Source organism: Elaeis guineensis, chromosome 2, assembly GCF_000442705.2.
Source record: "Elaeis guineensis isolate ETL-2024a chromosome 2, EG11, whole genome shotgun sequence".
In the NCBI taxonomy this organism is placed as follows: Eukaryota; Viridiplantae; Streptophyta; class Magnoliopsida; order Arecales; family Arecaceae; genus Elaeis; species Elaeis guineensis.
Genome location: NC_025994.2, coordinates 97,677,572 through 97,701,779, shown reverse-complemented (window position 1 = coordinate 97,701,779; position 24,208 = coordinate 97,677,572). Strand labels below are relative to the sequence as shown.

Below are 24,208 nucleotides of genomic sequence, written 5' to 3'. Positions count from 1 at the left end.
CTGTGATTAGAGATCCCTTGAAGGAGGTTCAATGTGGTAATAACAAGCTGATTGGTTGGTCAAGGAGCACATATGATTTATTTGATATAGGAGTCATAAATTTTAGTCCATCCCTATCACTATAAAAAATTAAGGTATTAACGATAGCCATTAGCGATGGCATTTTTATCATCGCTAATATGCCTATAAGCGGCAGCATTACTGATAGCAACAATTTCATCGCTAATAATAATTTCACCGATCATTATTAGAGATGATATTTTCACCGTCACTAATATTAGTTATACCGATGGTGTAAAAGGTATTAGAGACAGCATCGCCGTCGCTAATAATCAATAGCGATGTCATTATTAGAGAAGGCATTCACCATCGTAAATTTTTTTTTATTTGTTAAAATTATTAGAGACGGCGAAAAGAATATTAGCGATGGTAATTGCCATCTCTAATAATTATTAGTGACAGCACTCGTCGTTCCAAAAAATAAAAAAAATTATTTATTAAAATTATTAGCGACGATGAAATGAGTATTAGCGATGGTAATTACCATCTCTAATAATCATTAGCTATGCACTATTAGTGACTGTATTCGCCATCGCAAAATTTTTTTTTTTTATTAAAATTATTAGCGACGGTAGGAAGAGTATTAGCGACGGCAGTTGCTGTCACTAATATTCAATGCAGAATATATTTTTTTTATTTTTTTAAATATTATATAATTTTAAAATTTAAAGTCCATCTTCACCATTCATTATCTAAATAATTATCGTTAGAGTATCGTCACAAAAATTTATCTCGATCCGATAATCTTAACCATGCCGATCAATAAAATTTGATTTTAATAATCGCGAACAAGCGCATGATGATCCACACCCATTAAAAAATCACAATTATTATCTTTCCCAGTTCCTGATCCAATCATATTGCTTGACTACAGCCCACATGGGAAAGTTTATGGAATCATCCAATCTTTGTAAGAAAATTGTGATCATGTAGTACAGGCGACGATCAATACCTGATCATGCACATAGTTGCACGGATGGCCATTCAAATTAGGACGAAACTGGTGAATTCACTTCTACACGTAGCCGCCTGCTTTAGATAGCTGCAAAAGTGCTCCATGCACTTGTTTGAGGAGGTCGAGTGGAGTAATCATATACTAAGACTTGGTCATGGGAAATTTCTATTAAGGGTTACTTCCCTGCTTCAGAGATTCCCCAGAAACTAGAATGGATACTCACTGCCTAAGAATTTCCCTAACATTCTTTAAAATTTATTTCCTTGTATCCACAGCTGCACCTGCTCCCAGTTTTGGCAACTAAGGTTTAAAGCATGTCATACCTAGTGATATGGTGTCGAAGGATGAGCCTCTCATGGACTCATCGAATACTGAACAAAATCTTAAACTTGCGAAGGCGATGTGCTTGCTTTCTATTACACCTTACAGACTCTACTCATTTGACTGCATAACTTGATTGTTGACCAGGCCGATATGACTGAGTTGCTTATGATATTTATAATTTTTCCCAATAGACTACAATTTCTTAAATTTACTAAATTTTAGGATGTTTATTGTGTGCTTGTAAACTTTATCTTGGTACCTTTATTTTTTGGGGCCAACAAGGTAACAAAATACTATTTATTAGTGATTGTTAATTCTCCTAAAACAGAGTGATCAGAATTTCTTCAAGTCCTCTTATCATGCCTAGTTATTAGTATAATACAAGTACTATCAAAACAAAAGACATTTTTCTCTGGTCCCTTTCCTTGGCTCTTAGGTCGGTGTAGTTCATACTTTAATTGCCCAACCTAATTGGAGCAAAAATCATCTTTGCTTTTATGCACGTTCCTTCTATTGTCTATTTGGATTTACAATGGTGTATCCACTACCATTCTTTGGCAATTTTGCTTGAGGTTAGGTTTATGGCCCCTTCTCTATATATCATTTTCTTGGACTTCGTCTAAATTCTGAAAGATAAGAGAACACCGTAATAAAGGAAATCAAGTAATAGATTGTTTTATAAGAGAATGGGTAGATATGAGCCAGACACACTGGATTTTCGGTGTTTCTGAGAGTCAGATAAAAAATTCAGGTGCTACATCCACAACAAAAAAGCTTTATAGTTTCAAAGAAAGACTATAATTGTCACGTCCCAAATCCGGAACATCATACAGCCATACTATCAAGGGGTACCATCCCCAATAATATGAAGCCTATCAATCATAATCAACCAAAATCCTTTATAAATAAAATACAATAAAAGATTCAATTTTATTATTCATCAAATAATTAAATCAAAATTGGTTCAGAGCATCTAAATCTAAAATTAAGTACCAAATTCATATTTCAAAATTCATCAATCGTTCATTACATGTCCATAATCATCCTATAAATTACGATTTGGCTACAAAATCTCCAAGCTCGCTAGTATAGATCCTCAAGCTTGGATTATCTTTCGTTCCTAATCTTATTCATCTGAACAGAAAAAAAAAAAGATATAAGCTACACCAGCTCAGTAAGTAAACCTTACACTATCTTATCCGAATCAAGTTTAAGTTTATACATGCATCAATAAATCACTTAAAGAAGATGATGATCATTGGAATATAAAACTTTCATAATAGTATATCATAAATAAATCATACTCTTGTATATGCATAAATCATAAAATTTTTATAAACATAATTTCTAATGTCATTTTACCCTCAATCATAAATTTATAAATAATGTTAATTTTATCAATAAAGTCATAAATCATTTGTCCTTGTGTCATATCATGCTTCTTAATAATTCTCTCAGACTAAATGCTAAGGTCACTATTATACCCGTGATAGGACTATAATCATGTCATGCCAACTATTACAACCCGTTGGTGAGGGCTATATATCTAGCTACTATAACCCGCTGGCAAAGATCATGTACCCAACTACTGTAACCCACTGGCGAGGGCCATATGTCAAGCTACTGTAACCCGCTGGCGAGAGTCGTACATAGCTGTTTGAGAGCCCATAGTCATACTTCTTAAATCCGATTTTCTTAAAACAAGCATTCTTAAATCATGCTTCATTGAATCCTACTTTCTTGAATCATGCATAAATAAAGTACAAGATAATTTTATAGAGCTCATAGTCAATAAATAATTTTTAATAATCAAATATTTATGAAATCATTCTTTTCATAACAAAACATACATTTCATAAATATGGAGTTTATATTTCATAAAAAAGTCATTCATATTAAAATAGTCATAAATTACTATTTTATCATGAATCATGAATTTCACAATACACATGCTTGATCCTTATTTAAAAAAAATATAGAATAATTCTTTTCATAATAAAATAGTTGATAATTTCAAAAATAAGTAAGAAGTGTTAGGGTTATTTATTTTTTCCATCCTAGCTCTTTAAGCTTCACTTGATGAATTTATCAAACCTATTTAATATATTAAAAGTATAATTAATTTTTATTCAATAAATTCAATCATAAGAAAAGAAAACTGCAGATTAAGTGATCGGTTCAACAGCCTATCCGGGCACTAGGGTAATACAGGGCCTCTTAACTGAGAATTAGATTTAAGTGATTCAATCAAGAAATCATAAAGCATAGACTGGAATCAAGGCCAAAATCAATTAACATGGTTCATCAATAGATAATTTCAAAGATATTTGATATGGTCAGGATGGGGTCCGACATCTTGCATGAAAAAAAACAAGAAAAATAGAGAAGGAGAAAGCCGGTGTTTATCATAGACGGCTTTGAAGGAGGGAGGAGGAGATTTATAAGGTGGAGAGGAGGCCGAATCCTTCCCAGATTTGCCTTCCTCTGTGATGGGCTCACGTGGAAGACTCCCAACGGGAGTCTTCAATATTCTTTTTTTCTCTATTTTATTTTTTTTATTTTCTTTTTTATGCATTAAGATTTATGCAAGAGGGAGGGGTTTTAGGGCTGGATATCACATTCTACCCCTTTTAAAAATAGTTTCATCCTCGAAACTTAGCATACCTTCATTTTTACACAAGTAAAGATGCTTGGTCTTCAAATCATCATCGCCATACTTTCGCTATGCCACTTTCATCTAAGCTATACTTCTAAGTCTTATATTCTGAACTATTTTCTATATATTAATTGGCCTTATCTTTCAAGTACTGCAATTTTCTTCTTTTTTTTTTTATTTTTAAGTACAAGTTCATCATGAATACTTTATAATAGAAATGGCTCATCCAATTTTTAAAATATATAATTCAAAGATATAGTAAACTGTAAAAGAATGGAAGAGCTATAATCAATATTTATATGGACATCTCCTTAAGTTGGTTGAAATTGTACCCATTGCTATATTATTGCTCGTTGTAGTATCCTATAAAGTCAAGGCAGATATTCATGCATTCTTTTTTTGTACTTATTCAACTAAGCCAACAACTTTGGAGTCATTTTTCTTATTAGGACATTCTCATGCCAAATGTCCCCACTTGCCACATCGATAACATGCTCCAAGCTTTTTAAGACAAGGTTCATGATGATTTTTACCGTAATATCCGCAAGTCTCTGCTTCCTTTTTCTTTTTAGAGTTGTTCTCTAAGTTTTCATGTCGGTCATCCCAAGTTTTTATTGGTTTAGATCTCTTCCTATCTGCCCTTTCTTGCTCTGATCTTTTAATATCTGATTCAACTTTCAAAGCTCGTTCCAGTGCATCCTTATAGTTGTTAAAAAGATGAGAGGATAAGCGAGATCGAATCTTATATTCTAAACCATACTCAAATCTATTTGCTTTGCTTCTTTCAGACTCTATGAGCTGGAGAAAAATTGATCTAACTCATTAAATTTATTTGCATACTCTAGTACTGTCATATTATCTTTTTACCTCAAAGTTAAGAACTCATTCTCCTTAACTAATCTCACTGACTCTGAAAAATATTAATCATAAAATATTTTCTTGAATTCCTCCAATATCAGTTGGTTATCAGTACTTCCATATGCAGCATTTATTGCAGCCCACCACAACTCGATATTTTCTTTTAGCATAGAAATAGCTAACCTAACCTATACATCTTCAGGATACTATAGTGCATCAAACATCTTTTCATTTTTCGAATCTAGATCTCTGCGATCAGAGGGTCAGGTCCGTCCTTAAATAGTAGTGGGTTAAGCCTTCTAAATCTTTCATAATATGACTCTAAAGATGGTGTAGATCGAGAAGTAGCTTGTGTCTGCTGTTGCTGAAAAATGTAGGCTACCACTTGACATATTCTAGCAATGTCTGCCTGAGTTGCTGGGGCATTAGGAGCCTGTTCACGTGGCTGGTTGGCATCTCCCTTCGTAATCCTTCTTGCTCCTCTCCTCCTAATAGCACGTTTCACTAAGACCATCCCTCCTATTGCTTATTATTACCTATCAAAAATACTAGCATTAATCAGTTTCCTTAAATGAGCAACAAAAACTCTAAGAAAATTTACCTATTCTTATTTAATTAAACAACATGATCTAACTAAACGAGACATAATTACTCATTGCTAGACTTTAAATTATATCCATGATCAAACCTATTGCTCTGATACCATAAAATATCATACTCCAAATTCAAAACATAACACGGTCATGCTATCAAGGGGTACCGCCCTTGATAACACGAAGTCTATCAATTATAATCAACTAAAATCCTTCATAAACAGAATATAATAAAAGATTTAACTCCATTATTCATCAAATAATTAAATTAAAATTGGTTCAGAGTATCTAAATCTAAAATTAAGTATCAAATCCATATCTCAAAATTCATCAATCGTTCATTACATATTCATAATCATCTTATAAATTATGATTCGACTACAAAATCTTCAAGTTTGCTAGCATATACCTTCAAGCTTAGATCATCCTTCATTCCTAATCTTATTTATCTGAATAAAAAAAAAGATAAAAACTACACCAGCTCAATAAGTAAATCTTATACTATCTTATCCGGATCAAGCATAAGTTTATACATGCATCAATAAATCACTTAAAGAAGATGATGATCATCGAAATATAAAACTTTCATAATAGTATATCATAAATAAATCATACTCTTGCATATGCATAAATCATGTAATTTTCATAAACATAATTTCTAATATCATTTTACCATCAATCATAAATTTATAAATCATATTAATTTTATCAAAAAAGTCATAAATCATTTGTCCTTTTGTCATATCATGTTTCTTAATAATTCTCTCAGACTAAATGCTAAGGTCACTATTATACCCATGATAGGGTCATAATCATGTTATGCCAACTATTATAACCCGTTGGTGAGGGCCGTATATCTAGCTACTATAATCCACTGGCGAGGGCCGTGTGCCCAGCTGCTGTAACTCACTGGCGAGGGTCAGGTGCCAAGCTACTGTAATCCGCTGATGAGAGCCATATGCTAACTACTATAACCATTGGTAGGACCGTATATAGCTAGCTGAGAGCCTATAGTCATACTTCTTAAATCAGATTTTCTTAAATCAAGTATTCTAAAATCATGCTTCATTGAATCCTACTTTCTTGAATCATGCATAAATAATGTACTAGATAATTTTATAGCGCTCATAGTCAATAAATAATTTTTGACAATACAACATTCATGAAATCATTCTTTTCATAATCAGACATATATTTCATAAATATGAAGTTCATATTTCATAAAAAGTCATTCATATTAAAATGTCATAAATTATTATTTTATCATAAATCATGAATTTCACAATACACATGTTTGATCCTTTTTTAAAAAAATATAGAATAATTCTTTTCATGATAAAATTATTGATAATTTTAAAAACAAATAAGAAGTGTCAGGGTTACTTACCTTTTCCGTCTTAGCTTTTTAAACTTCACTTGATGAATTTATCAAACCTATTTAATATATTAAAAATATAATTAATTTTTATTCAATAAATTCAATCATAAGAAAAGAATACTATAGATTGAGTGGTTGGCTCAACAGCTTGTCCGGGCATCGAGGTAATACAGGACCTCTTAATTGAGAATTAGATATAAGTGACTCAATCAAGAAATCATAAAGCATGAACTGAAATCAAGATTAAAATCAATCAACATAGTTCATCAATAGAGAATTTCAAAGATATTTGACATGGTTGGAATTGGATCTGACATCTTGCATGGATATCAAAGCGATGCTGGGCCTCTTTAGAAAAATCATTTTGAGTTTATATTGGGGTCTGTGGATCAACTAAAGAGAGAAAGATGGTGTAGAGAGAAAAATCCTATAGAAGAGAGAGAGACAAGAGAGAGATCCCTTCTCTCTCTTTCCTTTTTCTTTTCTTTTCTTTCCTTTTCTTCTCTTCTTCTTTTCTTTTCTTCTTCTTTTTTTTGGCCGAGTAGAGGAGGGACATGGGTGATGGTTCCTGATCGAAAGACCAACAGTAGGGTATGACAGCAAGTGGCTAATAGCAGTGGAGCAAAAAATGACCTGATGACAAGGACCAATCGGTGGGAAAACATGGGAAATGATCCAAAAATAGGGGATTCGAGGGCTTTTCTTCATTTTGACTGTTGGCCGCTCGCTGGCGGCCATGAACTTGTCGTGGAGGGTCATAGAGAGGGTGAGGGCCATGATCCAGATATGCGGCACCACAGGTGGCGGCACCGGTGGCCAGCAAAAAAGAAAAAAAAGGCTTATCTAAATAGAGAAAAAATAGGACCTTTTATTTTTATTTTTTGTGCTTTCCGACAAACCTACCGGCCATCGATTATGCACAAAGGCACGGGAAGAACAGGAAGAGAAAGAAAAAGAGGGGTCCAGCTTACCTCGAACTTTGGTGGGTTTTTCGGTGATGATTTTGGGCAGACAAAGGTGAGGGCATCCGCGGCTTCAACGGGAAGAAAATGAAGAGAACAGAGTGGGAGAAGACTGGTGTTCATCGTGGACAGCTTTGAAGGAAGGAGGAGGAGATTTATAGGGTAGAGAGGAGGCCGAATCCTTCCCGGATTCGCCTTCCTCCCTGATGGGCTTTTGTGGAAGAAGACTCCCAGTGGGAGTCTTCAACATTCCTTTTTTTCTCTATTTTATTTTTTTTTTTATTTTCTTTTTCATGCCCTAAGATTCATGCAAGGGGTGGGGTTTTAGGGCTGGATATCACAATAATTGTTCAAGATATTCATCAACCTTCTTCTACTTACCTTCATACTTCTATCTAGGTTCAAGTTCTGTAATCGACACCTCATTTGCTGACACTGGCATTGACTTGCTTGAAGATTGGTCATGCGTACCTCCAGATAAATCAGGTTCATTTGAATAATCACCTGAATCCATGCCACTCTGTCCATTGCAAAATGCTGGTCTAGAAGGAGCCTGGAGAGAGACAGAGTTACTGTTGAGCATCACAACAACTTGTGACATGTTGGGTCTATCAGATGGATTTTCCTGGACACACAATAGGCCAATGTGAACACATCTTAACACGTCACTCCTTGGGCAATGTGTGCCTAAAGATGGGTCCAATATCTCCAAAATTGTTCCTTTGACCCACCGCTCCCAGACCTGCATGAAATGAATTGATTCAGTCATCTAGAACAGAAAATACAATTGTATTTATGCAGTTGAAAGCTCACATGGTTCACTATGTCTTCAGCATATTCAGAACCAGAGAAATCACTGTTGTTTCTGCCTGTCACGATCTCTAAAACTAGAACACCAAAACTGTATACATCTGACTTGATAGAAAACTGCCCATGCATGACATACTCCGGTGCCATATACCCACTGTAATAAGATGAATATGTTATTTAAAACACTCTTTGAGCAACCATCATTAGAATGCATAGGCTATTCTTTTAGATGGAGAATGCATAAGTTATCAAGATTTCTACTTACAATGTTCCAACAACTCGGCTCGTGATGCCCTGAATTTGGTCCCCACCAAAAAGCCTAGCCAACCCAAAGTCTGAAATCTTTGGGTTCAAATCTGCATCTAATAAGATATTGCTGGCTTTTAAATCCCGATGTATAATTTTTAATTGAGATTCTTCATGTAGGTACAGTAGGCCTCGAGCAATCCCGCCAATGATCTGGTTCCTTTTTCCCCAGTTTAGCCGTTTGCGCTTCTCAGGATCTATGTCATATACAAACTTGATAATCAATTAAGGCAATACATATTAGAGTAAGTCCAAAGAGGGCTTGAATGTAAGATGGTCAGACATCTGCTTCTTCTGCACTAAGGGTTACACTAGAAATACAACTAGATTTATTTGAAAGAGGAGAGCCAACATTTAAAACAAACATCAAAGTTCTAGATTCAGGATCAAGATAAGTTATAGTTCGGCTCTATTATTTATGTTCACTGCACAAGTTTCTAAAGGTCAGTTTTGTGCGGGAAGAAATTATACCAAAAAGAATGGTGTCCAGGCTTCTGTTAGGCACATATTCATAAACAAGCAACTTCTCTTGTTCTTCCAAGCAAACACCCATAAGCCTTACAAGATTCCTGTGCTGGAGCTTTGCAACTAAAACTAGCTCATTTCTCAGCTCTCTGAATCCTTGTGATGAACTAGTTGATAACCTCTTGACTGCTATTTCTTGTCCATCAGGTAATAGTCCCTATACAGAATCATGAGACTAACAGGAATTATATAGAACCAGAAGAAATTAAAGATATATATAGAATTGATTAGGATCAAGAAGATTAGATATGATAAATTTTTACATTGGAGCACAATTCTGTTAATATTATTATAGAGAAATTAATGCAATAGGCTACCATGATACCTTGTAAACTGCACCGAAGCCACCTTCTCCAAGTTTAATTGTTCTCTTCGGAGAAGTTAGCTGTTGCAACTCGTAGTGTGGATATATCAAGTAATAGGGACTCGACACTTGTGATTCCCTCCAGGCTACTACCATCTACTGAAAGAGCAGAATCTTGAAATTATTCACAAAAATTTCTTTTGAATCTTACAAATGATGATAACAAGATTAGATATTTGGACTTGGAAAAAAAGTTCAGAAAATGTTACTGCTCAATTAAACCTAGCCAGCTCTAAAATCAAGACCAATATATAGGTTGTTGCCTCTCAAGGCGGTAACTTCTGGGCTGTTGGACCTAGTTTTTATGGGCTTATTGATGGCCATTAAAATAAATAATCAAGCATGCATTGCATTTTATTGCTTACAGTAAAACTTTCTGGTCATAACGTCTATAGTAACTTTCACCTAAGATTTCATCCTTTTTCCCTCTTGGTAGAACTTGCTCAAGCTCTCCAACAAAAATGTAAAGAAAAGAACTGGATATTTTGTGAAACAATAGAAAGCATCTAATTCATGGGTTACTTACAGGGTAACTTTACAGCCGGCTTCCTTCTCCTCCAGATGCAAATGCAAATTATGGAGATCAGCACGAATGCAATTACTAGAGGTATAGCAATAGCAAGGACCACACCAATGACATTTTTGTTCTTTCCTGCATTGATAAATGACCACTTTCATCTGTATTTCTGAATCAACATGACATATTGATGATAACAAGACATGGACACTACAAGAAAATAGGTAAATACCGACCGTTTTTTGCCGACGCTTTTGGAAAGCGTCGGCAGGTTGCGCTGACCTGCCGACGCTTTTAAAAAGCGTCGATATCTAACGACGCTTAAAAGCGTCGAGAAATTTGGGCACTGTCAACGCCGACGCTTTTAGCAAAAGCGTCGTGAAATAAAAACAATACCGACGCTTTTTTACGTCATTATTTAACGACGCTAAAAAGCGTCGTTAGGTTCCTTCATACCCCCGCCCGTGCCCTAATCTATCTACCGCCGCCCCTTCATTTTTTCCACCCGATCCTCTCCGCCGACCCCGGCCCATCTCCGCCGCCGGCACCGCAGCTGCCGTCCACGCGCACCCGCCGTCCACGCCTCACCACCGTCCGTCGCTCGATCCCCTCTGCTGCCGCATCTGTCGACGCCCACCCGCGCGGTCCAAGCCCTTCCCCTCCCCACCGGCCCTCCTCTCCTCTCCCCTCCCGGCGGCCATCTTCGCAGGCACAAAAGTAAGATATGTTATTCATAATGATTTTTTTCGGCGTAAATTCAATTTTTTCCTCTTGAATCTCGTCCAGATTCAAGAGGAGATGGGTTTTATCACCTCCGGACCCGACGCCGGCAACCATCTGGGCCGGCATCAAGTTTTTATAGCTGACCGGAAAGGGGGTGCCGGAATAGATCACCGGCGTTCAACCCATTGTTAAAAAAAAAAAAAAAAAAAATCGCAGGCGGTAAATTTGGAACCACCGGATCAAGACAAACCGACGGTTTCCCCTCCCTCATCATCGGAAAAAGGGGTCTTCAGTCCCCAGAGAGGTCAGCGGTCGGTCGATTGAGGTATTCCGGCAGCTGCTGGCCGGGATTTGGTCGATTGAGGTATTCCGGCAGCTGCTGGCCGGGATTTGGAGGATAAAATCGCCAGTTTGGTCATCTTGCGAGGACACATGTTTTAAGCACAGTAAAATTGTTGGATTTTCTTGTATCATGGCACATAGGCCTCCGAAATTGTTGGTGCCTGATTTTGTAACCATTTTTATGTACATAAAATCCTGCAGCATGTGAACTCATTTTGTACTGGACTTAGGCCTAGAGAGCTGACAATCTTAGGTTATTAAGCAGCCATTCAGAAAAGAAGGCTAAAATTTCCTTAAAAGATCCATTCTTTTCTATTGTTAAGTGATGAATTTTGAACTTGTAAAAAGGCCGCATTTTTCCTCCATGTGTTTTTTTGATTTGCTCTCCAATTGTGTATCTGCTTGAAAAGGAACCAATGACAGAATCCTGTCAATTGATCTCCTATCAATTATTGTGCTTTCTCAGAATCCTGTTAATTGATCTCCTATCAATTATTGTGCTTTCTCACTTCCCTTCCTCTGTTTTTCTTTGTATAATAATTTACTTGTGTTCACACCACTTCAACTTTTATGCTTATATATGTTCTTACGCTTCAGGGTTATAGCTGAGAGATGAATCAATAAGAGTGAGAATTCTGATTTGCATGATGTGCCATTCAGCATGTTTTATTTGGTGTTACCATATCTTTGGCACACATTGACTTGATTTGTGCTTTACATCAAGGCAGATTTGTTGTAGCAGATTGAGGATTGAGTATACTAGAGTAGACATAGAAGTTGTGCAGAAAGTTAACTAATTTGTTTGATCATAAGCAAGATTAGAATAACCTAATTTTATTGAGCATAGCAATGAGGTATATATATATACATCATTTGTACAAATTTAGTATGTTTATAAAATTAATTCAGGATGTACACAAATCTTATAAATCAATATTTGAAATTATATTAGATCCTGTAAATCCGTTCATGACAAACCTGCCCAAGTTAACCAAATATTTGTGAAAAGTGTGCTGATAATTGTGAGAAGTTTGAACAAGCTTTAGGATTCTTATTAGATCCTATAAATCAATTTATGACTGAGCTGTTCAAATCGACCAAATAATCATGGTAATTATGCAGGTAAATGTACAAGGTTTGAAGAATTTTTAGAATTCTATCAACGCAAAGTTTGAAGAATCTTTAGGATTCCATTACTCCCCCTCGAGTTGGAGCGTAGAGATCCGTGAGTGAGGACTTGAAATGCTAAATAGAAAGGGTCTATATGAGACAGTCTATTAACATGTTAAATCTTTCCCTATTTCTCCTAGTTCTTGCAAAGTGTTCTACCCTTTAATTACCATGTACATCATGGAAAAAAAAAAAAGAATAGGCTTTTTGTTTTCTATATACTCATTATCCCTATTATTTTAGTGAAAGAAGCTCTTCTTGCTGGACTACCTGAGTATGTTACTGGAATTCGCCTGTAAATTGTCCACGAAAGAGTTTTTTGTTTCTTCATTAGCAAGAGGTGAGATTTTTCTTTGGTTGAAATATTTTCGTCTGACCCCTCTTGATTAGGTATTGGCCTTTTTTTTTTTTCTTAGTGCATAGCCTTTCTTTTATATTTAATTCCTTCATTATGTGGAGTCTAATTGGAAGACCGAGACTTATGAGCGGTCTGATAAAAGAAAATTACTCTATGTTAGAAATATTAAAAGTCTCAACAAAATCATAGTTATGCATATGGGATTTTTTTTTTCTGTAAATTCATATGTCACACACATCTCGGCTCAAACACATGTGCAGGCGTGCACATGCACGTGCATGCACAGAGAGAGAGAGAGAGAGAGAGAGGAAAAAGTCCTTTACATGGCACCAAGATGCTAGTTCACTATAACTTATGTTATTAGATTATGCAAATGAATAATGATAAATCTTCTCGTCCTACCCTGATCAGAACCTTAGTTCTTGGAAAAGAATAATCTAATTCCTTAGCAAAGAGCAAACTGCGAATCTTCTCGTCCTTATATAATAACGGTTCTTCACTCATCACAGGCCTAAAAGTGTTTGGTTGACCAAGTCAAAGTGAGGCATTCTAAAACTTTTTCCATCGGACTTGTTAGAGATTGTTGGTCTGCAGTGATGGGCAGGCCACCATTAGAAGTAAGCTTTTGTTTAGAGCCACAAGCTTCATGTATAAATTTCAGCTGCCACAGGGCAAACACCTCTGTTATCTTTTTCCCCTGTTGCTGTGCCAGAGCCAGTCAACCAGCAAGAGAGGTACCACTCACCACCAAGGTGGTACTCCACTGTATCCAACCATTTTACCTCAGCGTCTTGCTTTTGAGTGCATGGAGAAGAGGGATGTCATTGGGATTAAACAAGTCCATCTCATCCGCAGCCATCTGATCAAAGATCATTTTGTTGTGATTGAAAAGTTAAATATCTTTTATGTTATATGGAGATTATGAGCACATGGTGCATAGTTTTCTATATCATTGTGAAATATTCAAGTTGGTTGATAATTTCTCATTAAATTATAGTATTAGTTGCAACTTTTTATCACAGAAATGGCTAGATTTTCAAATGCATGCTAAGTAGATTTTCATGGGTGTTTTTGTGATGGTTGTGAATTTAATGCCAGGCAATGTTAATTATGAATTAATTTTAAAAAAAAATTACATTGCATCGAAACATAGACCCGTCTTTTGATTAATGTACATATTCTATTATATCCGTACATTTATTTATTTTTGTACGGATAAAAGAATTATGTACATTGATCAATTGATTGTCCAGTATGGACAGTTTGGAAAATGTGAGTAATTCTATAGGTCATTACCATAATCAAATGGTATGCTGAGAGGTTTGAAAAAAATTTCGGATGGTATTTTCCTTTTGTTCTTCCTATACGGAAGAACTAAGGGAAAATGCTGCCGAAATTTTTTTCGGCTCTTGTTGCATATCATTTGATTTTTGTAATTGACCTATAGAATTAATACATTTTCTGAATGGGATAGGACCTTCTTTACCTATTAGTTGATGATAGCAAGCATTTACTATGTAAACTTTATCTAGCTGTTATTTTTTTGGATTTTATGAAATGACTGATATTTTTTACTCATTGCATTAATATAGATTGTATAATTTTTTTTATTTTTAGATAAATTGCAAGTTCGGTCAGTTTTATCCTACAATGGACAAAAGTTGGATAAATAAACCAAGGAATAGTAAAGAATATTTAGATGGAGTTCATGACTTCATTAAATTTGGTATGGAGAAAAGTAGTTTGAATGGAAAGATTTTATGTCCATGTCGGAAATGTGTAAATAGTTCTTCTTTAGATCCACAAAATGTTGAAGAACATTTGGTATGGAATGGTTTTTTAAGAGGTTATACCGACTGGATTTTTCATGGAGAATCTATGTTGCCATCATCATGTAACCAACCCCTGACTCATTGCGGATCCACTAGCCTAGAAGACAATTCTGCAAGAGATGATGATATAAGGGGTTTGATCACAGATGCTTTTGGATTTGATGTTCAAAATTTAGGAGAATCCAGTAGTATACAAGAAACAGTTGGGATGTTTGATGGATGTACGCATACGGAACGTATGCATGTTGAGGAGCCCATACATACATCTAATGATGAGACAGCTCGTTATCACACCTTAATGAAAGATGCAGACGAAGAATTATATCCGGGTTGTACAAAATTTTCTAAGATTTCTTTTCTTGTACATTTATTTCATATAAAATATTTGAATGGATGGTCTGGAAAGAGTTTTACCATGCTGCTCAAGTTATTAAAGGATGCATTTCCAGAAAGCACTCGTTTACCACCATCGTATTATGAAGCCAAGAAAGTAGTAAAGGAATTAGATCTTGGATACGAAAAGATTCATAGTTGTCCGAAGGATTGTATGTTATATCGGGGTGAAAATGCTAATCAAGAGTCATGCAATGTATGTGGATCTTCAAGATGGATAACACAAAAAGAAGATCGAGATGATGTACTGAATGAATTGGATGCAACGCGGAGTAAAAAAAAACCGGCCAAGGTATTGCGTTACTTTCCTCTTATACCTAGATTGAAAAGGATTTATGCATCATCAAAAATAGCTTCATCAATGAGATGGCATCATGAAGGACGTACAAAGGATGGAATGTTGAGACATCCTGCAGATAGTCTTCAATGGAAAGCATTTGATGATAGGCATCCTGATTTTGCCTCTGATGTTCGCAGTGTTAGGTTTGGCTTAGCTTCTGATGGCTTCAATCCATTTCGGACCCTGAGTTCTACCTACAGCACTTGGCCAGTCGTTTTGATACCTTACAATTTGCCACCGTGGATGTGCATGAAACAATCATCACTTATCTTGTCAATGGTTATTCCAGGAGATAAGGGTCCAGGCAATGATATTGATATTTTTCTACAGCCTTTGATAGAGGAATTGAAACAGTTGTGGGAGGGTGTTGATGCATTTGATGCTTCCAACGGCCAAACATTTAAACTACGGGCAGCTTTGTTATGGACTATTAATGATTTTCCAGCATATGCCAATTTATCTGGCTGGAGTACAAAGGGACGGGTCGCATGTCCTTGTTGTGGAGATTCAACACATTCAATTTGGTTAAAACATGGAGGTAAATTTTGTTACATGGGACATCGTCGATGGTTGGAAGCAAATCATCCGTTTCGATTTCAGAAAGATTTATTTGATGGTACTATAGAATTGGGATGTGCCCCTATTCCACCTTCTGGAACTGATGTTCATAGACAAATGGATGGCATGAATTACAGCTATGGTAAGCACTCAAAGTCCTCTAAAAAAAGAGGAAGGGATGATGTTGAAAGCTCAGTGCACGAAGGGTTACCAGAGGAAGTCAGTATCAGTACTATAGATGCAGAGTTGTTTCAAGATCCAGACAATTATTTCGAGGATGAAAATGAGGAAGACACACAGATAGCATCTACACAACAGCCAAGTAAACATTTATGGAAAAAACGAAGTATCTTTTTTGACTTACCTTATTGGAAACATAATCTTATTCGGCACAATCTTGATGTCATGCATATAGAGAAGAATGTTTGCGATAATTTACTTGGAACATTTTTAAACCTTGATAGAAAGAGCAAAGATAACATGAAGGCACGTCTTGATTTAAAAGAAATGGGTATCCGACAGGAACTTCATCCTAAAATGCTTGCTAATAATAGAATTTATGTGCCTCCTGCATGTTACACAATGTCTGCTCGAGAAAAGGATAATTTTTTGGGAGTTTTGAAAAGTATCAAAGTACCCGATGGATATGCATCGAATATTTCACGATGTGTGCATCTAAAGGATCGAAAACTTTCAGATCTTAAAAGTCATGATGGTCACATATTGATGCAAGATATTTTTTCAATAGCTTTAAGATCGTCACTGCCGAAATAAGTTGTTACAATTGTACTTCGATTATCGTCATTCTTCAAGGCATTATGTTCCAAAGTTATTGATCCTCGGGAACTTGATCAGTTAGAATCGGATATTGCAATTACACTTTGCCAGATGGAAAAGATTTTTCCTCCTGGATTTTTCACTATTATGGTACATCTGCTCGTTCACCTAGCTTCAGAAGTTAAAGTTGGTGGACCGGTACATTATAGATGGATGTATCCTATTGAGAGGTATTATTACAAACCTTAAATCTTTTGATAATTTTATTAGAAACAACAGCATACTGATATTTTAATAAATATTTAATTCTTGAAGGTATCTTGTGCGTCTTAAAGATTATGTGCGAAATAGAGCCTATCCTGAAGGCTCGATTGCTGAAGCATATATTGCGGATGAATGTTTGACATTTTGTTCAAGATATCTTCAAGGTGTAGAGACTATTTTTAGTCGACCTCAACGGCATAATGACTTTGTGGAGAATGCAGAACTGTATAAGTTCTTAACTGCTGGAAAATTCTTGGGAAGAGGTGAAGGTATTGTACTTGATCAAAAATCCTTAGCACAAGCACATCGTTATGTGTTACTTCATAGTGACATAATATCTGACCATCGCAGGTTAGTATATTTAAGGAATGACATCAAAATTTAAATTTTATATTAGATATAATGTTCTAAATGATATATTTATATTTTATGCAGTGAATTTTTAATTTATCAGAGACGAGCCAATCATAACATTCGTCCTAATGCAAGGATTGAACAGCGATGGTTGGTCGAGTTATTCCCTATGTGGCTTTCGAATCAGGTGTGATTTATATTTAATTATTGGATATATTAATTTTTGATACATATTTAATATCAGATAACTCAACTGTACTTCGTCATATCATTTTTTGTTAGGTATCAAAGATGATGGAGACAAATAAGTCAGATGAACTAATAGCTCTTGCTCGAGGACCTAACAAGATTGTGAATAGATATAATGGTTTCATAATTAATGGCTTTAAATTTCATACTAGAAAACGGGAGAAATTTAGAAAAACACAGAATAGCGGTGTTATGGTGGAAGCGGATGGAAAATCCTATTATGGTGCACTTAAAGATATCTATGAGTTGGATTATTATGGAAAATTTAAAGTAGTACTGTTTAGATGTGATTGGATAGACATAAACTCACCAAGGGGTTTGAAACAAGATGCAAATGGATTTACACTTGTAAATTTTTCAAGGTTGATACACACTGGTGTGTTATTGAAGGATGACCCATTCATTTTTTCATCTCAAGCTCGTCAAGTATTTTATGTACAAGACGCAAAAGATAAAGATTGGTTTACTGTCATCAAAACAAAACCTAGAGACTTATATGATATGGGAAACCAAGTGGAGGATGATGACGATGACACTTATACACAATGTATGCCCTACAATTTTGTGCCAGCTGATGATTTAAATGCTACGACGACGTTGGTTAGAACAGAATTCGAAGAAAACACTACTGCTTGATTGTTACTGGTAATAATTATTTATGATGTATATATTTTGCATTAATTATTGTGTTATTTTACTCCATATATTAACTGATTCTACCTTTTATTTATATAAATGCTAGGTGACATCATGCGTCGCAGGGGACGATATGCTGGTGTGCAGTTCCAGTTTTCACAGACAGAGGCCGGTACGTCTTCTTCAGCACAGCAGCCTGAGGCCAGTTCAGCTGCACAGCATTCTGAGCCCTGTCCTTCATCATCAGCACAGCACGATCCTCCTGTTCATCAGCCAGATGATGAGATACACGTGCAGGGTATATATTGTCTTTCATGTAATTTTTTTTTATTTCATTTTATGTATATTTATGATATAGTTACTTTTATGTATTTTTTGCAGACGGATCCGGGAGAGTACGCCCCAGACGCGGACCCACAGTAGTACGAGATGTGTGGCAGATGCGTGAGGGCGAGAGGATTGTTGTGGAGTGCAATCAGCTAGGTCAGCCAATTAAGAAAGCTGCCTGCTTATTGACTTCATTTTTGGGGACTGTTGCTCGGAGGCCTCAGCTATGTCCGTTGGGCTATGCAAAATGGAATGACATGCTTCCAACGTACAAAGTTGAGCTCCTCCGAGTTATAGAGGTAATGAATTGATGTTCATACTGTATATTAATTGTTAATCATTTATATAATTTATTTCATTTAACTTTTTTTTTTATAGAGCAAGTTTGTTCTCCCTCCATCCACTCATGATTTTGTAATGAAGTCTCTCAACCGCAAATGGAAAGAATATAAAGCACAATTGAAGAAGGACTATATGAGACAGGGTATGACAGAGGAGGAGGTTGCTAGGAATTGTCCTCCTGATGTACCCCCTCATCAGTGGATGGAGTTGGTTCATTACTGGTTCTCCAAGAGGGCACAGGTATATTATCTGTTTATTATCTTTTTTTCTTAAATATTTTATAAAAATATTGATTTTTATTATATATTGTATATATAACAAGTTCTTTACTTTATTTTACAGACTTATTCTGCTATTGGTAGAGCTGCACGAGCAGCTCAGTCTGTTCCTCATACATCGGGGTCGAAGAGTTATGCACGACTCCGACAGGAGTTTGTATGTTCCTTAAACTTTCATAATTAACTTTTAATTTTTATGTTCAAATATTTATATAACTAATATCATTATGTATCGTGGACCATGTCTGTATCATGATACTCATATATTTTTTTAAATTATCATAACTGTTTGCTTAAAATTGAAATTATTTGTGTAGGAGGATGAGCATGGGAGGGAACCCGGACAAGTGGAGTTTTACCGGATGACTCATACTCATCAGGATGGTACTTTTGTTCGAGATGAGTCGAGAGATTTATATGTACGGCATTGTTAATATTATATTTTTTGCAATGATTTAAATTTAATTTTGTTAGCTATTAATGTATAACTCTTGTTTTCAAAAAAAATACAGGAGAGGGCTACATCTCTCATTGCGGAGCGTGACGACGAGTCCGCAGCATCTACGCAGCAGAGCCGTATCGAGGCCGAGGTATTCACAGAGTTGATGGGACCAGAGCGCTACGGCCGAGTGAGGGGTTATGGAGTAGGAGTCACCCCCACTCAGTTATCTGAGGTTAGTAGATATACGCAGCATGCTGCAACAGATGCTCAGGATTCACGCGTTCGCAGACTCGAGGCGGAGATACAGGAGATTAGACAGAGTCGTGCCGCTGAGATGGAGGAGATGCGACAGAGCCGTGCCGAGATGCAGGCCATGAGGGGACAGATTGATCGCCTTACATCTTTATTAGAGATGTATGGTTCATCTCAGGTAAACACATAATATTAAATATATATTTTTGTATTAATTTAATGATTTATATATTTTATTTATAGATATGCAAATCATGCTTTTGATATATTTTTTGTAGGCTCCTGACATATCAGACACCCATCGAGATAGCGGCACGTCACGTGGAGACAACGACGACCATCCGCCTGCAGATTGATGTTATTTTATTTTTGTTGTATTTTTATATTTATTTATATTACTCTTGATTGTAATGGACGATTAATACTTTATTTTTATTTATATAAAATATTGTCTTTTGGTTTGATTAAATTTTCTATTTCAGCTTGCTTTTGATGTGAATGATGGTGATTGTACAGGTGTGAATGTGAATGTGGTGATTGTACATGTTTATTGTATTGTACAGGTGATGTGAATGATGGTGATTGTACAGGTGTGAATGTGAATGTGGTGATTGTACATGTTTATTGTATTGTACAGGTGTGATATGATTTCGTACAGGAATGTATTGTATTATTTTTTTTTTAAATAATATTTGTATTTTTTTTTCCTCTTAAAACCTTTAACGACGCTTATAAGCGTCGTTAAATTTGTCTTTTGCGACGCTTTAAAGCGTCGTAAATTTTTACATTAACGACGCTTATAAGCGTCGTTAAATTTGTCTTTTGCGACGCTTTAAAGCGTCGTAAAGATTTACATTAACGACGCTTTAAAGCGTCGTTAAGACAAATTTAACGACGCTTTAAAGCGTCGTTAATGTAAATATTTACGACGCTTTAAAGCGTCGTTAAAAAATAACGACGCTTTTACAAAGCGTCGGCGATATTCGTCCCCACTCTTGCATAGTCGACGCTTTGCCGACGCTTTTCGAAGCGTCGTAAAGCCGAATAGCGACGCTTTAAAGCGTCGTTAATGACCATTAATAGCGTCGTTAATGGCCATTTTTCCTGTAGTGGGAGCTGTTGGTTAAGACATACATCGCATTAGTGCATCTTTGTTGTATGTTACAAATGTTTGTGGCATCTATGGAAATTGAGGTCAGTCATATTGTGGGAAAGCTTTTATTAATATTTACTCTATAAACCCTATGATTCTTGTCTGTTAGGCATTGACCAAAGCGTATCAGGTAAATGGATGGAGTTTGGATCCTTCGCGGTGAATGTTTGACACCACAGAGGGCTGCATGGTACTCACTCATTGCCACATCATCTGATTGTGTAGATGGACGGCTGTCAAACATGGCAGAATGTTGCATGCCAAATATTGTACATCGCTGTTGGATGCTGAAAAGCCGTCGGTTTCCATGATCGATTGAGGAGGGTGATCAAAGGTTGTACAGCTCTCTACGGTGCAAAATATGCACTGCAGAGGATCCCAACTCAAGCAGGTTAGATGTGAAGCAGAATTACAGTTCCAAAATGGATTGCTATGTATGAGGAATCCATGTGCAAACTATTCACGCTCTAAGGTTGGTAATCAGCCTGTGATCCTAAGGAATTGTTAATTTGGTGTAATTATGATAGTGTGAACTACCTTTGACCAAACAATTATATACTGGTGCTAGCTGGCAAAACCTTTGTGGAAATAACCTTTTTATATTACAGCACTAGGCATCAGTGCCCACTCTGTTGCTTACACAATATTGCTTTTGTTTTCTACCGCAGGCAAATAAGGAAAGGCTGATCTTTGCTGTTATTTTAGATCACCCACCACTTATATTTTTTCACGATCAACCAAGAATCTGTGTACATTTGTAGACTAACGTTTAAGACCAAAGGAGAACTCTGTTAAGTTTCAGTAGACAGATCCTAGATTCTTATATACCTCTCAACTAAATTACGTAGAAACGTACGTTTAGCACAAAAAACAAAAAGAAAATGAAGCCATAAAACTCAAAACTGATAGGATATTAGCAAACAGATTAGAAATGACTGGATCTCAAGCAGAGTAGAAAGGACTCATCTATTCCCTATTACGTCACCGTCGATAAACCGAAGCTATTGCAACTAGTTCGCTAGTACCGGTCGGAAAAATCTTACCGCTCTTACCTTCTTCATTAGGAGGGTTGATAAGTGGAGGCACTAACGTGGCAGGCGCCGGCGCCGGTGAGTTCTCCAGCGGCTCCTCAAGTCTTAGCGTCGCTGCCCCGTCGAAGAACTTGTATATCTCGTACCTAAAATTGCAGCTCGCTGCGATTACCCTCCCTCCCTGCTTCCCCTCTAGCAGTGTCGGTCTCGGCTGAAGGATACTTTGGAGGCACTGCTGGCACTGGCTGGGCGACAGGTCCTGTGTGCACTGCACCAGCCCATATATCTCAGGAAAAGGAGCCTTGGTAGAGTTCACCATCTGCCCGGTGGCGAACCTCCTCGTCGAGTTGGACACGGCCCAATCGGTGATTTTGCTCATAAGCTCGTCCACAATCTTGTCGAACCGGCTGCGGTCGGTCACGTTGTAGGCGTTCCACATGAACACCCGCATCGAGGTATCGATGGTCGAGAAGAAACGCTGGTTGGAGTAGCGGAGGAGGCAGTCGTCGTACTCGACGGTGGCGCCTTTGTTGTACGAGCAGAGCTGGGGGGCGTCTTGGATTGCGTCGCTGAGGCAGGAGCGGCAGACGGAGGCGTTGGCGTCGCCGCGGCACATGGCGAGGCCGTGGATTTGGTTGGGGATTTGGCCGACGGTGGCGTTGAGGAAGCCACCGGAGAGAGAAGTGTTGGAGGCGAGGTAAGGGAGGAGGAGGTTCATGAGGTTGGACTCATAGGTGCTGTTGGCGGTGTAGTTGTCGGTGGTGCCACACTGTGTGTAGAGGGGATCGCCGGCAGTGGGAGGGGAAAGGAATATGAGGAAGAGAAGGCATAGGAAGAAAGGGAAGGAAACATGGCGAAATGATACCATGGACGATGGTTGCATGTGAACACCGTGTCTCTGAAGTCTGAACACGGCAGAACAGAGATGTTAAGTATGTCTGGCTATGGAAACAGGGCGCGACCTAGAGGGAACCGCGAGGCGACGCACTGGGAGGAAGCTGGAAATGCCATGGGAAAGATTGGGAGCTGCTGTGGTCGACTTGGTCAAAGCGAAATTGTGGTTTTATTGTGAGATTTGCCACGCCCACGGGGACAAATTATGGTGAATTTGGTTTCGTCCAGTGGCATGGCTATATGGCTTTGATCAATAGGTGTTAAGACCAGATACAATTGTCTTGCCAAATTATATTTATATCTCGGCGTTCATCATTTTGCCTAATCAAACCAGAAAAAATCCATTAGGACCATGGAATGCCCACCGTATGATCGACGGGTGTTCTCTGGTTTGCATAATTTGCAACCTAAATCTCACGTTTGTTGCGGTCAAGTTCCACGCTAAATAAATAAAAAAATATAAAAGCGCAAACTTGTTGGAAGAAAATGAAAGGACTGAAGACTTTAGACGTGCGCAAGGGCTCTTAGTCAACGTAGGAGGGCCCTCGAAAACTAGCAAGGAACAACTGGATACCATCAAAATTATTTTTTTGATTGTAAGGGAGGTGGGGGCGACCCCGCTTTTATTGGATAGGAGAAGGAAGCTGCAGAGAAAAAAAATTCTGCCTAGAGCTTGGGCAGGAAGCAGTTATTTACATCTTGTACTTATTTTTGTCGGCGTTAACAAACAAAAATTTTCCAATTACATGTTTGTTAGCTTTAATTGATTGAAGGCAGGTTTCATAAGATAGATAGTACTAAAGAGCATAAACTTTGATTTTTCGCTGGCCAATTAATTGAATGGTTCATTTTCTAAACGGTTAAGTAGCAAGGGGATATGCCCAACATCTATTGTGATTGGTGCTTCGTGTTGCAGTTTGTTTGATTCCCTTAATTAGTATTCCGTGCTACATCTGGAACTTACGTGGCTAGGAGTTTGTGTGGGTACTATGCTAAAAAAATACCTAAGACATGGATAACATAGTTGCTGGTCACAAAATTTGCTGGGTAAATAGTAAGTTTTAACCGTCAGACAGCCACTGCTTTGTGTTCATGCATTCGTGCTAGGTTGGACCCAAGATTGGGTGCAGTGTTCCAGATGAGCTTTTGTTTGCCTTGGGTATACGGTAGGAATTTTAAAAGTCA

General features: G+C 37.1%; 2 protein-coding genes across 2 annotated transcripts in view; one reads left to right on the top strand and one right to left on the bottom strand.

Annotated features, from left to right (window-relative positions):
- LOC105037771 (cysteine-rich receptor-like protein kinase 6) overlaps positions 1–23,386 on the bottom strand; it is a 63,846-nt gene extending 40,460 nt beyond the window's left edge. The window contains 8 exon segments of the mRNA XM_073252310.1: positions 8,168–8,528; positions 8,600–8,750; positions 8,862–9,099; positions 9,374–9,584; positions 9,753–9,791; positions 9,793–9,890; positions 10,318–10,443; positions 22,142–23,386. Coding sequence (XP_073108411.1) covers positions 8,178–8,528; positions 8,600–8,750; positions 8,862–9,099; positions 9,374–9,584; positions 9,753–9,791; positions 9,793–9,890; positions 10,318–10,443; positions 22,142–23,012 — 2,085 coding nt within the window. The 5' untranslated portion in view covers positions 23,013–23,386 and the 3' untranslated portion in view covers positions 8,168–8,177.
- Positions 18,403–21,261, top strand: LOC140855573 (uncharacterized). The gene is made up of 8 exons (XM_073251588.1): positions 18,403–18,602; positions 18,686–18,930; positions 19,010–19,213; positions 19,316–19,408; positions 19,569–19,670; positions 19,764–20,123; positions 21,056–21,139; positions 21,208–21,261. Exons 1-8 carry the CDS (start codon positions 18,404–18,406, stop codon positions 21,259–21,261), a joined length of 1,341 nt encoding a protein of 446 aa, XP_073107689.1. The 5' UTR covers position 18,403.
- Positions 23,387–24,208: the final 822 nt, after the last annotated feature.